At 41.0% G+C, this 16,580-nt stretch overlaps 1 protein-coding gene across 10 annotated transcripts in view; it reads left to right on the top strand.

The window, feature by feature from the left end:
- Nucleotides 1-2,608: 2,608 nt before the first annotated feature.
- Nucleotides 2,609-16,580, top strand: part of SLTM (SAFB like transcription modulator) — a 56,822-nt gene continuing 42,850 nt past the window's right edge. For 8 of the 10 annotated variants that reach the window (XM_063652667.1, XM_054451253.1, XM_063652666.1 and 5 more), the window contains exons 1-2: nt 2,609-4,362; nt 5,337-5,424. In XM_063652667.1, the coding sequence (XP_063508737.1) occupies nt 4,201-4,362; nt 5,337-5,424 (250 nt within the window). In that variant the 5' untranslated portion in view covers nt 2,609-4,200. The remainder of the gene's footprint in view (nt 4,363-5,336; nt 5,425-16,580) is intronic. The other 2 variants (XM_063652668.1, XM_054451254.1) reach the window with 1 other exon arrangement.

The following is a 16,580-nucleotide window of genomic DNA, read 5'->3' as shown; positions in this document are numbered from 1 at the left end:
TTCTCTCTGAATTCTGTCTGTCCCTCACTCTCTGTGCTGGATATCTCCAATTTCTCCCTTCTCCAATCCTCTATTCTGTGTCCTAAGAGGCAGATATTTATTTACTTATTTATGTTTTAGATGGAGTCTCGCTCTGTTGCCCAGGCTGGAGTGCAGTGGTGCAATCTCAGCTCACCGCAACCTCTGCCACCCGGTTCAAGCGATTCTCCTGCCTCGGCCTCCTGAGTAGCTGGAACTACAGGCGCCTGTCACCATGCTTGGCTACTTTTTGTATTTTTAGTAGAGACGGGGTTTCACCATGTTGGCCAGGCTGGTCTCAAACTCCTGACGTCAGGTGATCCTCCCGCCTTGGCCTCCCAAACAGCTGGGATTACAGGCATGATTATAGGTAATCGCAAAGAGTGGGATTACCGTGCCTGGCCTAGACACTGTAATTTTAAAAATATTTGTAAAAGCAACTTGTGAGCATAGGTAATTTTTTGTATCTCCCTTCAAGGATAATCTACATTTGCTTCTGCTAGGTAGCAGTGGCATTAATATGACACCCTTAGGTCTTAGAACATGACTTCATGTCATTTAGCATGACATCAAGATGGCTGCAGTCTTTGCAAGGCTTTCCTTACTCTAAGTTCATGTTTTCTTCTAGAGAGCAGTCCTTTAGTGTATTAAAAGTAAGTCTGGGGCCAGGCGCGGTGGCTCACGCCTGTAATCCCAACATTTTGGGAGGCCAAGGCAGTCAGAGTACTCGAGTTCAGGAGTTCGAGACCAGCGAGGTCAGGAGTATGACACCAGCCTGGCCACCATGGTGAAACCTCGTCTCTACAAAAATACAAAAATTTAGCTGGGCATGGTGGCGCATGCCTGTAATCTCAGCTGCTCAGGAGGCTGAGGCAGGAGAATCACTTGAAGCCGGGAGGTGGAGGTTGCAGTGAGCTGAGATTGGGCCACGACACTCCAGCATGAGTGACAGAGCAAGGCTCCGTCTCAAAAAAACAAAGTAAACAAAAATACCCCAAAAAACAACAACAAACAAAGTTTGGGATGGCAAATCAGGCCCCCTTCCTTTGGCCGACTCGGCTCCACCTTTTATCCCTTAAATCACCCAAAAGTGGTGCTCAAATCTCACCTGTCTTTCAGCATTAGCAAACAGCTTCTTTTATTCCAAATGGTGGTCTCATCTCTCCAGCTTTCAGCCTTCTCTCAAATTTTGGCCCAGTAATTTCTCATTATCTTGTTGTTTCTTTCATGGTTTTGATGTTTTAAAAAGTTTCAAAATGTAGGCCGGGCACGATGGCTGACGCCTGTAATCCCAGCACTTTGGGAGGCCGAGACGGGTGGATCACGAGGTCAGGAGATCGAGACCATCCTGGCTAACACGGTGAAACCCTATCTCTACTAAAAATGCAAAAAAAATAAGCCGGGCATAGTGGCAGGCGCCTGTAGTCCCAGCTACTCGGGAGGCTGAGGCAGGAGAATGGTGTGAACCCGGGAGGCGGGGCTTGCAGTGAGCCGAGATTGTGCCACTGCACTCCAGCCTGGGCGACTGAGACTCCATCTCAAAAAAAAAAAAAAGTTTCAAAATGTTTTGTCAAACATCTTCATTATCTTCAGAGAGACACCTATATGATTTATCTCCCCATCACTATTTAATATAACCTATGTGCTTTTCATTAAGACGAGTACACAATAATATAACTATTGCCAATAGGAAATAGCTGAGTCAAATGAAGATGTTTCAAGGTAGGAAAGGTTTAAAGCCTATTCAGGCTAGGTGTGATGGCTCACGTCTGTAATCTCAGCACTTTGGGAGGCTGAAGCAGGAGGATAGCGTAAGCCCAGGAATTTGAGACCAGCCTGGGCAACATAGTAAGACCCTGTCTCTACAAAAAAAAAAAAAAAAGAAAGAAAGAAAAATTAGCTGGGTGTGCCGGCACGCTACTTGAGAGGCTGAGGGGGAAGGATCACTTGAGCCCAGGAGTTCGAGACCAGACTGGGCAACAACGTGGTGAAACCCTGTCTCTACAAAAAATACAAAAATTAGCCAGGCGTGGTGGCAGGCGCCTGTAGTCTAGCTATTCAAGAGGCTGAGGTGGGAGGATCACTTGAGCCTGGGAGGTTGAGGCTGCAGTGAGCCATGATTACGCCACTACACTCCAATCTGGGTGACACAGTGAGACCCTGTCAAAAAAATAAAAATAAAAACAAAACCAAAAAAAAGAGAGAGTGTAGCTGTAAGTCCCCAGATAAATCTCTTAAAATCTTGAGGACTGAGCCAGAAGATTTTTTTTTTTTTTTTTTTGAGACAGAGTCTAGCTCTGTTGCCCAGGCTGGAGTGCAATGGCAGGATCTTAGCTCACTACAACCTCTGCCTCCTGGGTCCAAGCGATTCTTCTGCCTCAGCCTCCCCAGTAGCTGGGATTACAAGTGTGCGCCACCACACCCGGCTAATTTTTTGTATTTTTAGTAGAGATGGGGATTCACCATGTTGGCCAGGCTGGTCTTGAACTCCTGACCTCTAGTGATCCACCTGCCTCAGCCTCCCAAAGTGCAGGGATTACAGGCATGAGCCACAGCACCCAGACTTTTTTTTTTTTTTTTTTTTGAGACAGGGTCTTGCTCTGTTGCCCAGGTTGGAATGCAGTGGCCGGATCTCACTGCAACCCCTGCCTCCCAGGTTCAAGTGATTCTCCTGCCTCAGTCTCCCGATTAGCGGGGATTACAAGTGCTCACCACCACGCCCGGCTAATTTTTGTGTTTTTTGTAGAGACGGGGTTTCTACTAAACCCTGTCTTGGCCAGTTTGGTCTTGAACTCCTGACCTCAAGTGATGGGCCAGAAGATTTCTAAAGAGTCTTTGCATCCTAAACTTCTATTATTGTGAAACCAATATTGTAGCAGAGTCAGAGCTGGATTTGGAATCAGGAGCTTGGGATTTGAGCACAGCTCGGCCACGTACCAGCTGTGTGAACATGGGCAAGTCATTTAATCTCTCTAAGCCTCATGGAGATTTACTTGACAGACTTGGGAGGGATTAAGGGGTTTACTGTAAATCAAAGTGACTTATAAACTGTAAAGAACTACTCTAATGTCAGGTATTCTTTTATAATGTCCAGTCTTCCTTTTTTTGAGCCAATCAGAAAAAGTAACCTAAAGTGAGTCAGATCTCAGGAATTTAAGTTCTAAAACCAGGAAATACAGTATAGTTAATTGTGCATCATAATCACCTTATGGAATTTATAGAATCGTTTTATTCTATCAAGGCTTGCACTTTGATAATGAATAATACAAGGTAAAATTACAAATAGGTACTCACTTGTAGAGGCCGATCCTCCATAAGAAGATGGTCACTGTTCTTGGAATCCCAAATTTTGGGGGGCAAAATAGTGAACACAGTATATGATAATGGCAACAAGTACTTATAAGGTAGTTTTCTCATTCATTGAACAATTTCGTGTTGAGCCATCAGGTCTACCGGGGAGGACAGCAAACCTGAGGCCAACAAGAAAGAAGTTTTCCTGTTTTTCAAGTGAGGAAGGGCAGCCCTAGAATAACCTAAGCTGCCATGGGCAGGGCAATGATGTTTTCTCCTGAGACAGCCAATGAGGCATGTGTCAAAGGCCAGCCCTTCCTGTTCTTTGGAGTAACAGCCCTAGAATTGCTTTGAGATCTTTTGAATGGAACTCGGGGAACCTAGTTCGTTGGTGCACACCGGCGACAATTTTTCGATTATTCAGCAGAACTGATAAAAGTATTTCCCTGAGAGGTTCAGCGCGCGCACGCGCCCCCTCGGTTTGTGTTGAGTAACGCGCGCACTATGTCATTCAGTGCCTGCACGTCGTTGTTGCTCAAGACTCAAGATGTTGCAAGAAAATGGCTAACGAAGCGACGAGGGAACGGCGGCGCGGTAGGACGTGCCTGACCTCCCAGTCCACACAAGAGAGCGCACCGCCCAAGTAGCCGCGGCTCGCTCGACCGAGCGCGCCGCTGCCGATCCCTGCGCCAATGCGCACGCGCGGCCGTCATCCGGGTGCTGGCTGCTGCCGCAGGTTGCGCTAGGGTGGCGGACCGGGGGAGGGGCCAGCGGCTCATTGTGCGCAGCGCTGCGCGGCGCCGGCGGCCGCCGAGGCCTGGGTGGAAGTTGGCGCTGCTGCCGCCGCCCTGCAGCCCACTCGCTGCCTCGGCAGCGCGCTGCTTTTCTAAGATGGCTGCCGCTACCGGTGCGGTGGCAGCCTCGGCCGCCTCGGGTCAGGCGGAAGGTAAAAAAATCACCGATCTGCGGGTCATCGATCTCAAATCCGAGCTGAAGCGGCGGAACTTAGACATCACCGGAGTCAAGACCGTGCTCATCTCCCGACTCAAGCAGGTGAGGCCCGGCGAGGACCGGGAAGGACCGGGAAGGGGAGCTTAGGCCGCGCCTCGGCGCCCCGCTTCCGCCGCAGCCTCCGGCCGCCCGCAGCCGCCGGGACCTGCGGAACGGTATGGTAGGGAGGCCCGGGGCGGCCCCCGCGAGCCTGGAGGACGGGGACCCTTCCGCGGTGCCCCCGCCCCGCGCCCCGCGCCCCGGGCCGGGCCGGGCCTGCGAGGGACCGGCCACCGCAGCCCAGCGCGCCTTCGCCTCCCCGGGACGTCCCCGCCGGGCTGCGAGGATTGCGGCCGGCCGGCGCGGCCTCCCAAGGGCGATCGTGGAGACCTGGGAGGCGCTGGGTCCCCAGCCTTTAGCCATGGTGAGCGCGTGTGCATTTCTTGGCCTCACAGGGAGTGGTTACTTTGGTGACTTCTGCGAAGTTACCGTTTAATTGTGCCCAACCGTTTCTTCCCCATCTTGAGGGGGAATTGGTAGTGGGAGTTGATGGGTGGGTGACAGAGTTTTTGTTTTCCACTAGGCTTTTAGTTTTTGCATCAGCGCAATAATTACTTTTTCATTCCTGATTAGCTTTCTGGTTTATTTGAGTGAGCGTTGGAATTGTAGCAGAGGAGCAGTAAGTTTGCATTACAGAAACTAGGAAAACTCTTTTTAGTTATTTACTTTAGTAGCTAGCAACTTTTCTGCAATAGAACATACTTAGATATTTGGCCAGTATGATGTGATATTTAATTATCTTGACACGGTAGAATTTAAAACTCCTTGCGATTTTGATACCTAGTGATTTTTTTCCCCCTGAAAGTTTCTCTCACTCTTTCGTGTAGTTTAATTGCTCATTTTTGAAGTCGGTTTATGAAATGACTGGCAATCCTAATGTCTTGAGGCTTGAGGTTTGCTAAATTTTTTTTCATTTCGTTTTTATAAAATAAGTTTAGATAGATTGTGTAGCATATTAACTTCTCTTTCTAATGTAGGCTATTGAAGAGGAAGGAGGCGATCCAGATAATATTGAATTAACTGTTTCAACTGATACTCCAAACAAGAAACCAACTAAAGGCAAAGGTTGTTACGAGTTATGAACATGTTTTAAAATATATTTTGGTTATATAACTTGCCTCTGCTCTTGTGCCTCTTGCCCTGTTTATATAGTGCTACTCTTTGCTATTTCCCTCTGGCACTCTGCCTTCTTGGGTCAAGGAAGAAAAGTTACTGTTGCCAGGCTTTGGGTGACTTGTAGCCCTTAAGATTCGGCTGAAGCTGATTAGAAAGTGAGAACAGTTCTTTATTGCTTCCGGAAAAAATTACAAAGTCAAGTTGTGTGATGATGCTTCATAGTGTGAAGACCTGAATAAAATACAGTTTAACACATGTCTACCTTGCCCCACAATTGGCAGAGTATTGATGGAATTCCTACCAAATCTTTTACCTTGCCTCCTTGCTGTTTTCTTTAGTATATTAAAATTCTGTAACCTTTATGTTTAGTACTTTGTTTGACTTGGTGAACTTAATTTGCATTTATGCCATTATACCTCCTAATTTTTAGTGAAATTCAAAAAGACCTCACCAATCATACTAACAAGGTAGAGGGAAAAATCCATGATTAATTAGCTTAAAAAAGTTTTAAATTATAGGGATGTGAAAGATTCTTATTTTGTAACTTTTAAGCTAGAGTAGAATATATTTATTTCTAGGATATAATGATTTAGTGACTAGCTAAAAGTGATTTTAAATGAACATTTTGCGGTATGAATGGAACTTAGGTATTTTTTAAAGCTTCTTGGTAAGTGAAACCTTTATTTGAATAACTGCAGATTTCTCCCTCCTATAAGGACAGTGGCAGAGGGTGGACGTGATATATCTGGATTCTGGTCTTTACCTACAATTTTCATGCAGAGTTTGTCATGAACAGCTGCTGCATTTTTTGTAATCTAATTTTCTTTACTGCTTTAAGTGATCCAAGTGTTACTCCCAACCACTGAATGATTGCAACTAAAATAAAATGAATGGATTAATATTGAAAAGGGAATATTAAATTTTGATCTTAAGCACACCTGGGTATCAGAGATGAGGACAACTCACTCTTTTGAGTCTTCCTAAGTTAGGAGAATCCCCTGTTTGTGCCAAAATAAGTTGAAAAGGGCTAAGAAGCATTTCCTGGGAGAGGTGGGGATGTAGCTTAGAGAAGTAAAAGAGTTATCATAAAGGTAGCTTTTAAGATAACTCTGACTCAGTGTATCACTTTGAGAGACACATTTTCTGTATTTAGAGAAGCTCGTCATGAGAAGACTGCTAACAAACCAGAGGCTATTTCAAAATGGAAAACGATAGAAATTCAGAAATAAGTATATCAGGAATTAACCATGTGTCTTGCAGTGGTTTTTGATTCATATCTTTTACCTAGCATGCTGTGCTAGTTTGCCAGGTACTGTGTATTAATCATAGTCCCAGGTTGTTTGAGTTGACTATTATTTTAGCATTGAAAATAAACATGATTTATTCCTTTCTCACCTACTTTTAATTTCTCTGTATATCCCTTTTTCAGTTTTGACTAGGAACATCATTTATCTCTTATTATTAGAAATAATTTCAGCAATATAAAATTTTAAGGGTTTTTTAATACATTTTATGACACGTATATATATCATATATATGATATATAGATATATATAGGTGTATATATATCATATATGATATATATAGGTGTATATATATCATATATGATATATATAGGTGTGTATATATCATATATGATATATATAGGTGTGTATATATATCATATATGATATATATAGGTGTATATATATCATATATGATATATATAGGTGTATATATATCATATATGATATATATAGGTGTATATATATCATATATGATATATAGGTGTATATATATCATATATGATATATAGGTGTATATATATCATATATGATATATATAGGTGTATATATATCATATATGATATATATAGGTGTATATATATCATATATGATATATATAGGTGTATATATATCATATATGATATATATAGGTGTATATATATCATATATGATATATATAGGTGTATATATATCATATATGATATATATAGGTGTATATATATCATATATGATATATATAGGTGTATATATATCATATATGATATATATAGGTGTATATATATCATATATGATATATATAGGTGTATATATATCATATATGATATATATAGGTGTATATATATCATATATGATATATATAGGTGTGTATATATATATAGGGGTGTGTGTGTGTGTGTATATGTATATATTTTTTAATAGGGTATTGCTCTGTTGTCCAGGCTACAGTGCAGCGGTGCCTAGCTCTTTGCAGCCTCAAACTCCTGGGCTTAAGTGATCCCTCCCACCTTAGCCTCCATGGTAGCTGGGACTACAGGCACGTGCCACCACAACATTTTAAATAAGTAAACATTATTTATTTTTATCAGTATGTTTGCTAATTTTTTTCTTTTTATGGGTTATACTTGAACTTTATTCCATAACTCTGATGTTAAGAGGTCTTAAGGTGTTCAGTTAGAAGTTGTAACATTTGGGGGCCGGGTGCAGTGGCTTACGCCTGTAATCCCAGCACTTTGAGAGGCTGAGGCGGGTGGATCACCTGCGATCGGGAATTCGAGAGCAGCCTGGCCAACATGGCGAAACCCCATCTCTACTAAAAATACAAAAAATAATAATAATAATAAAAAATAGCTGGGCGTGGTGGCGCGCGTGCCTGTAGTTCCAGCTACTCGAGAGGCTGGGGAGGCTGAGACAGGAGAATCGCTTGAACCCAAGAGGTGGAGGTTGCAGTGAGCTGAGGTCACGCCACTGCACTCCAGCATGAGACTCCATCTCAAAAAAAAAAAGAAGTTGTAACATTTAATCATTTGTCTGTAGCAGGCCTCATTCTAAGAGATGCATGACAAAAAGCTCTAGTCTTCTTGAATTCCAGCTATCATTGTTAAGAAAATCCTGTGAATTACAAAGAATATAATGTAAATCTCCAACTCCAAACACAATTTGAATTAATTTACAATAAAGATGCTTATTGATTCAATTATTTTATTTTTATTATTTTTAATATGAGAGATTTTGAACCCAGTTTATTTATTAAAGAATGCTCTTCTCTCAAATTCCAAGCGCTACGGATCATCTTTAGAGCCAGTTTTGCTTAAATGCGTCATACCAACTCAGTTCTAGCCTTCGAGATGTTTTCTCTGCCAGTTTACAAGTGATAAGATTATTTTAGGCCGGGTGCAGTGGCTCATGCCTGTAATCCCAAAAGGCCAAGGTGGGAGGATTGCTTGAGTCCAGGAGTTCAAGACCAGCCTGAGCAACATAGTGAGACCCTATCTCTACTTTTAAAAAGAATTAAGATGTTTAAATAATAACTTTTAGAGACCAAATTTCTATAGGGAAACTTACTAAAATATCAGTAATGAACAGAGTTGAAAACCAAGGATATATTAAATATTGTTTTAATGTGATGTCATTTTTCTTTTCTTTTCTTTTTTTTTTTGAGACGGAGTTTCGCTCTTGTCACCCAGGCTGGAGCGCAATGGTGCGATCTTGGCTCACTGCAACCTCCGCCTCCTGGGTTCAAGCGATTCTCCTGCCTCAGCCTCCCGAGTAGCTGAGATTACAGGCATGCGCCACCACGCCCAACTAATTTTGTATTTTTAGTAGAGACGGGTTTCTCCAGTTGGTCAGGCTTGTCTTGAACCCCCAACCTCCGGTAATCCTCCCGCCTCAGCCTCCCAAAGTGAGCCACCATGCCTGGCTGATAATCAGTTTTTCAATCAAGTTGCTGAATTACTACATTCAATTCTTTTTGCCAGATCTTGTTTTACTTATTGGTATCTACCTTGAAAATAATTTCATCTTGGTTATGCCACTTTTCCTTCAGTGTGCCTGTTTTCTCTTTTGTAAAACTGGAAATTTTACTAGGTACCCTATAAGGCTCTTTTAGTTCTGAAATTTAATAATGATATAGCCAAAAATGAGAAGAAAATGCTTTCTGTTTAACTAAAATGATGTTTAAGGAAGCAACAGGTAAGCTCATAGGAAATCAGTATAGTTTTTCTTCAGCACAAATTATTAGAAAACGAAAAGTGCCAAGAAGGGGACTACTTAGAGGTAATTATGTAGACATCAGCAAGACATAATATATAATAGCTTGTCAGGAAAAGAAATCATTCTTATAACAACATTAAGTAGTGAATAAAAGTTAAATGACAAGAGAGAAGCTTCATAGGTATGGAAAAAATACTTTGGTGAAACATTGAGCTTATTCTTTTATAAAATAACTATAGGGTAACTTTCTTTTAAAAATGTATGTTAAAATGATTCTATTTAGAGAGGTTACAGGGAAGGGAACCTACATTTTTAAATTTCTCCTAGAATATTTTTTAAATGCAGCTATTACAAGCACAAACAATGTTGATAATGTTATAGTGGGCTCTGACATTTATATCAACATATTTATAAAATTCCTTTACATGTACTTAATAGAGTAGATGTTTGTATCTTAGAATGGCTTTCCTGAGTCTTCACACTCTCTTTGTTATGAATTTTTAAATAAGTAACTTAGAAGAAAGCTTCACCCATTGAAGTTTACGGTTATATTAATTGGGTGTGTGTTTAAAAAGTAGTTAAACAGGTAGAGCTAACTTCTCATTAGGTTGTTTTAGAGATTATAGATTTAAAGACTTTTGGTTTACCTGATGCTGGCATATCCTTTTCTTTTAAAATTTCAACCTTTAAAGTCACCAATTAACTTCAGCAAAAGTGATGTGGTTAATCAGTACAGTATTTAGAACTATATGTAATGCAATACTTAACGGATGTTAAAACTAATTTGCAATACCTGGCAACTTTAAAAAGACTAAAAATGATGTGTACAAACTGATTTTTCTCCTACAGAAACAAATATATTTTGAGGTTATAGGTTTGGCCAAACATCTAATGTATAATTTTTTGTGGAAAATACCACAGACTATATATTTATAATTAAGTACATGTTTACTCTGTAAAGCTTTCTAAAACTTGTATCAGGCCGGGTGCAGTGGCTCACGCCTGTAATCCCAGCACTTTGGGAGACCGAGGCGGGCGGATCACGAGGTCAGGAGATCGAGACCATCCTGGCTAACATGGTGAAACCCCGTCTCTACTAAAAATACAAAAAATTAGCCGGGCGAGGTGGCGGGCGCCTCTAGTCCCAGCTACGCGGGAGGCTGAGGCAGGAGAATGGCGTGAACCCAGGAGGCGGAGCTTGCAGTGAGCCGAGATCATGCCACTGCACTCCAGCCTGGGCGACAGCGAGACTCCGTCTCAAAAAAAAAAAAAACAAAAAACAAACTTGTATCAGTTAAATGTAGTAATCAGCCATATAAAGCACATTTCATATAACACAGTATCATAGTGTACTGTAATTAGCTTTTTTTTCTCCAGCTGTAGTATGTTCAGATGTTAAGCAACACTTTAATCAGAACTGTGGCATTGAGGAGAACTTTGGGCGTATAATTGTTATAGATATTTCTTAGGTACCTGAAAGGCTGAAAGCTCTGAAGGCCAGGACATAGTTTTTCATTTGCCTCTGTCTCTGTAATGCCTAGTGTAGAGCATGGCGCCTAATAATATTTGTTGAATGAATACTGAGGGCCTTTTGGGGGCTTTCTTAACTGCTTTTAGAAATACCTCTTTTGGGCCGGGTGCGTGGCTCAGGCCTGTAATCCCAGCACTTTGGGAGGCTGAGGTGGGTGGATCACCTGATGTTAGGACTTTGAGACCAGACTGGCTAACATGGTGAAACCCCGTTTTTACTAAAAATACAAAAAATTAGCCGGGCACGGTGGTGTGCATCTGTAATCCCAGCTACTTGGGAGGCCGAGGCAGGAGAATCTCTTGAACCTGGGAGGCAGAGGTTGCAGTGAGCTGAGATCGCGCCATTGCACTCCAGCTTGGGCAACAAGAGCGAAACTTGGTCTCAAAAACAGAAAACAAACAAAAAAAGAAATATCTCTTTTGGTGCCTATTTTAATTGCATATTTCTTTGTAAGAAGCAGGTATATCAGGGATTAATAGTTTTTATCTTTTTTTTAAAGGTGCCTCTCTCAAGAGCATAATGGCTTCTCCTTACACATTGATATGTAAAATATACTTACTTTTAGAACACATGAATCATTGCATCATCCTTTTATTCTTTACCACATTGATGCTGTGTTGAAAAGCCTGTGAACCTTTGCTGGAATACTGTCCAACCTCAGAGGTTGTATATGTCATTTTCATTTCACAAAATTAGCCCTTTTATCACAGCCATTAAAATGTACATTTGGCCAGGCGCGGTGGCTCACACCTATAATCCCAGCACTTTGGGAGGCCGAGGTGGGCGGATCACAAGTTCAGGAGTTCGAGACCAGCCTGGCCAACATGGTGAAACCCCTTCTCTACTAAAAATACAAAAATTAGCCAGGTGTGGTGCCATGTGCCTGTAATCCCAGCTACTCCGGAGGCTCAGGCAGGAGAATCACTTGAACTCGGGAGGAGGAGGTTGCAGTGAGCTGAAATGGTGCCGCTGTACTCCAGCCTGGGTGACAGAACAAGACCGTGTCTCAAAAAAAAAAAAAAAAAAAAAAAAGTTAATCCAGAAAAGTACAAAAAAGTGAAGATTACCTGTAATCCCACCACCCTGAATTTATCATACATAACATTTTACATATGATATATATACATATTTATAATTAAGTACATGTTTACTCTGTAAAGCTTTCTAAAAGTTAATCTAATATAGTCATCAACCACATAAAGCACATTTCATATTACAACACATGTTGATCTAAGTTGTGTAGGTATATGTGCAAGTACTTACAGGAGATTTATGTTTAAAGGTTGTTTCCCCCCTTTTCAACAACTAAAATAGATTCACACCATACATGGTGTTTTGCTGAAGGTAGATAGAACTTAAATATTTCTGTAGTCTGGAGAATCAAAAAACAAATAACCTTCTGTCTGTATTCTTCTCAACAGCTTCTGTAAATAGATTCACTTATCTTAGTGGCTTATGATCTGCACTCTGCGTTAGTCATTTGAATTTTAAAAAATACAGATAGCAGGCTTTCACTCCCCATAGAGTTGGTTTGGGTTGTTATGTTGGGGGCCCAGGCATCAGTATGTATTTTCTAAAAGCTCCCCAGGTGATTCTTACATACACCTGGAGTTAAGAACTAACTAATCTAAACTAAAGCTTGAAATTTAGTATCATTTTTATTCATCTCTCTGCTGGTCAGTTTCTAGATTGTTTTATATACTTTTCAGTTTTCGGAAAACTTCTACATTGCTTTATTTGATTCTGACAACGGTGCTGAGAGTTAAGCAGGACTATTTTCTTTTCACTGGTAGAATAGAAAGGTAATTCATTAAGAACCCAGTTAAATTACCTTTGACAGTCTTGTGTTTGTAGGCATACCTGCCTGAAGGAGTGTGCCAGAAATGTTTATTCTGTTCATCTTTAGATAATTAATGTAAGAGATTTGAAAAATATACCTTTGGCATATTCAAGGTTTATTATAATGAATGTGAATTATCTTTGTAGTAATTTTTCAAAGTGACCTATTGGGCCAGGTGGGATGACTCATGCTTGTAAACCCAGCACTTTGGGAGGCGGAGGCGGGTGGATCACTTGAGGTCAGGAGTTCGAGACCAGCATGGCCAACATGGTGAAACCCCATCTCTACTAAAAATACAAAAACTAGCTGGGCGTGGTGTTGGGCACGTGTAACCTTAGCTACTCAGGAGGCTGAGGCAGGAGAGTCACTTGAACCCAGGATGCAGAGGTTGCAGTGAGCTGAGATTGTGCCACTGCACTCCAGCCTGGGCAATAGAGTAAGAACCTGCCACAAAAACAGAAACAAAAAACTCAGAGTGACCTATTGTATGACTGTTGTGTTTAAGACAATGTACAAGGCCTTTCAGAAAAATGATTTTATTAGTAAAATGTCAGTTTAATAGAAGAGAAGCTAAAACACTTGCAAACAATACAAGGCATGGCCTGTGATTGTTTTAAGATACTCCATGCAACTGGGGAGAGGTTGTTGCTGGAAACATTTCAATTTGGCATATCTTCTTAATCTTCCCCTCCCTTCCAACAGAAATTTTATAACTAAGCTTTTTCTTTTTTTTTTTTTAATCATTTTTTCGTAGCTCTTGTGAATGTTTAAGGGGAAAAGTTACTCAGCCATAAAGTATTTTGGCAAAATGATTTTAAAATTTCCTTAGGCTGGGAGCAGTGGCTCACGCCTGTAATCCCAGCACTTTGGGAGGCCAAGGCAGGAAGATTGCTTGGACCCAGGAGGTTGAGGCTGCAGTAAACCATGACTGCCACTGCACTCCAGCCTGGGCGATAGAGCGAGACCTTGTCTCAAAGAAAAAAAACTCATTATTAAGAGGGATTTGTTTTTGTTTGGGAGGTATTTCTGAACTTAAAAAGGAAAATTGCAAACCATTATAAGGACCAGTCTGCCTTTGGAGGAAAAGAAAAATTGCAAACCCTTAAAAAGACCAATTTGCCTTTGGAGGAGAAAGCCAATTTATGATCTAAAATCCTCAGAATTCTCAAATACAAAAAATTCTGAAAACTGAAAGTTTTTTCTTAAGTTTGATGGCAAAAGTTATTTATAGTCTTGATTTATCCCATTTGATGTGAATCTGCTTACATTTCATTGCACAAAATGTTTCTGTGATTGTGAAATACTGTTCCAGAAGCCACTGGGAGGTTTAACTTAATAAATAGTATATGCAACGTTTTACTCTTCTAAAATCTGAAAATTGTGAATTCTGAAACATATCTCAGAGGGTTTCATTAAGAATTTTTGGACTTATACAAATTTATGCTGCATAAATGTTTATAGTCTTGTCTTTCTCTGGTATATACGTTTTTACTTTGCCATTTTACTTTAGGCCCTAAAATCATGCAAATTATATTTTAGATTATTTTTTTTTTTGTCATTTCAAAATAGCCATGTTACTACCATGATAGTTTAGGATGTGATAGGTTAATCTTGCCTTCATTTTTTATTTTGTTATTCAGATTATGTTTACTGCCCAATTTATTTTGTAGTTTTTTCCTCAAAGCATTAAAGTTTGGCTTCAGGCCAGGTGTGGTGGCTCACGCCTCTAATCCCAGCACCTTGGGAGGCCAAAGCCGGTGGATCACTTGAGGCCAGGAGTTCGAGACCAGCCTGGCCAACGTGATGAAACCCTGTCTCTATTAAAAATACAAAAATTAGCTGGGTGTGGTGGCATGAGGCTATAATCCCAGCTACTCAGGAGGCTGAGTCAGGAGAATTGCTTGAACTCGGAAGGCAGAGGTTGCAGTGAGCCAAGATCGCGCCACTGCACTGCACTCCAGCCTGGGCAAGAAAAGCGAGACAGTGTCTCCAAAAAAAAAAAAAAAAAATTTGGCTTCAATCTGCCGTACACTTTCAGTTAGTTCCTTGATCCTGGTCATGCCACTTTCACAGTTTTGTGGCAGTTGCTAGATTCCCTGTAGGACAAAAGAGGTGGAACTATTTAGTTGATTTGCTGCAGGAGCTTTGATAGCAAAGGTTTAAATGGGATAGACATAAATGGTTACTTGACTCTACAAAAATGTGCTGAAGATAGTGCTGCTTGTTGGAATTTAAGGGTGATTTGGTCTTTAAAATTCTTTCTTGTGTGTGAAATTACAAAAGTTAGGGACCTGCAGATGTAATGACAGGATGTACTGACAGGATGGGGTTACACACAAAGTTAGTTGAACTGCCATGTCACCCCTTTCTCCCACTTGGGCCAAATAGAAATCCAGACCTTGTTTTCCTGTTTTTAACTTTTAGAGATTATTTTATTTATTTGTTTATTTTTGAGGAGTCTCACTCTGTCACCCAGATTGAAATTGAGTGGCGCCATCTTGGCTCACTGCATTCTTGACCTCCTGGGCTTAAGGGATCCTCCCACATCAGCCCACCTAGTAGCTGGATGGCAGGTGCACACCACCACGCCTGGCCAATTTGTGTGTTTTTTTGTAGATATGGGGCTCCACCATGTTGTCTATACTGGTCTCGAACTTCTGACCTCATTTAATCCTCCTGCCTTGGCCTCCCAAAGGGTTTGAGATTACAGGTTCAAGCCACCATGCCCGACCTGTTTTCCATTAGTGTCCAGCATAGGACTTACTCCATTGTCAGTCAGAAAATATATAATGTGGCTGGGTGCAGTGGCTCACCCCTGTAATCCCAGCACTTTGGGAGGCTGAGGTGGGCGGATCACTAGAGGTCAGGAGTTCGAGACCAGTCTGGCCAACTTGGTGAAACCCTGTCTCTACTAAAAATACAAAAATTAGCTGGATGTGGTGGCAGCACGTGCCTGTAATCCCAGGTACTTGGGAGGCTGAAGCGGGAGAATCACTCGAACCCACAAGATGGAGGTGGCAGTGAGCCAAGATCGCACCACTGCACTCCAGCCTGGGTGACAGAGTGACACTCCATCTCAAAAAAAAAAAAAAAAAAGAAAAAAGAAAGCTACAATGCTTGAATATCGGTTTTATATTATATATTTTATATATATTTTTATATACACATATAATATATAATATATATTTTATACATGTATATAATATATATTTTATATGTATATGATATATTTTATGTATGTATATAATATATCATACATATTGTATATTATATACTATACATATTATATATTATATAAATATATATAGTGTTGTACTAGGTTCTGAGCTGGCTGATAAACATTATAGCTTTTTTTTTTTTTTTTTTTTTTTTTTTGAGGCGGAGTTTTGCTCTTGTCACCCAGACTGGAGTGCAGTGGCATGATCTCGGCTCACTGCAACCTCCACCTCCCAGGTTCAAGCGATTCTTCTGCCTCAGCCTCCCAAATAGCTGGGATTACAACCATGAGTCACCATACTCGGCTACTTTTTTGTGTTTTTAGTAGAGACGGGGTTTCACCATGTTGGCCAGGCTAGTTGCACACTCCTGACCTCAAGTGGTCCGCCTACCTCGGCCTCCCAAAGTGCTGGGATTACAGACGTGAGCCACATCACCTAGCAACATTATAGCTTTTTAAAATGAGTTATATTTTGTATGGAGGGGGAAGTGTTTTTTCACAAAATAAGAAATTACAATATAGTCGGCTGGAGTCAGGAGTTCG

Source organism: Pongo pygmaeus, chromosome 16, assembly GCF_028885625.2.
Source record: "Pongo pygmaeus isolate AG05252 chromosome 16, NHGRI_mPonPyg2-v2.0_pri, whole genome shotgun sequence".
NCBI lineage: Eukaryota > Metazoa > Chordata > Mammalia > Primates > Hominidae > Pongo > Pongo pygmaeus.
This window is presented reverse-complemented; position numbering and strand designations above follow the sequence as displayed.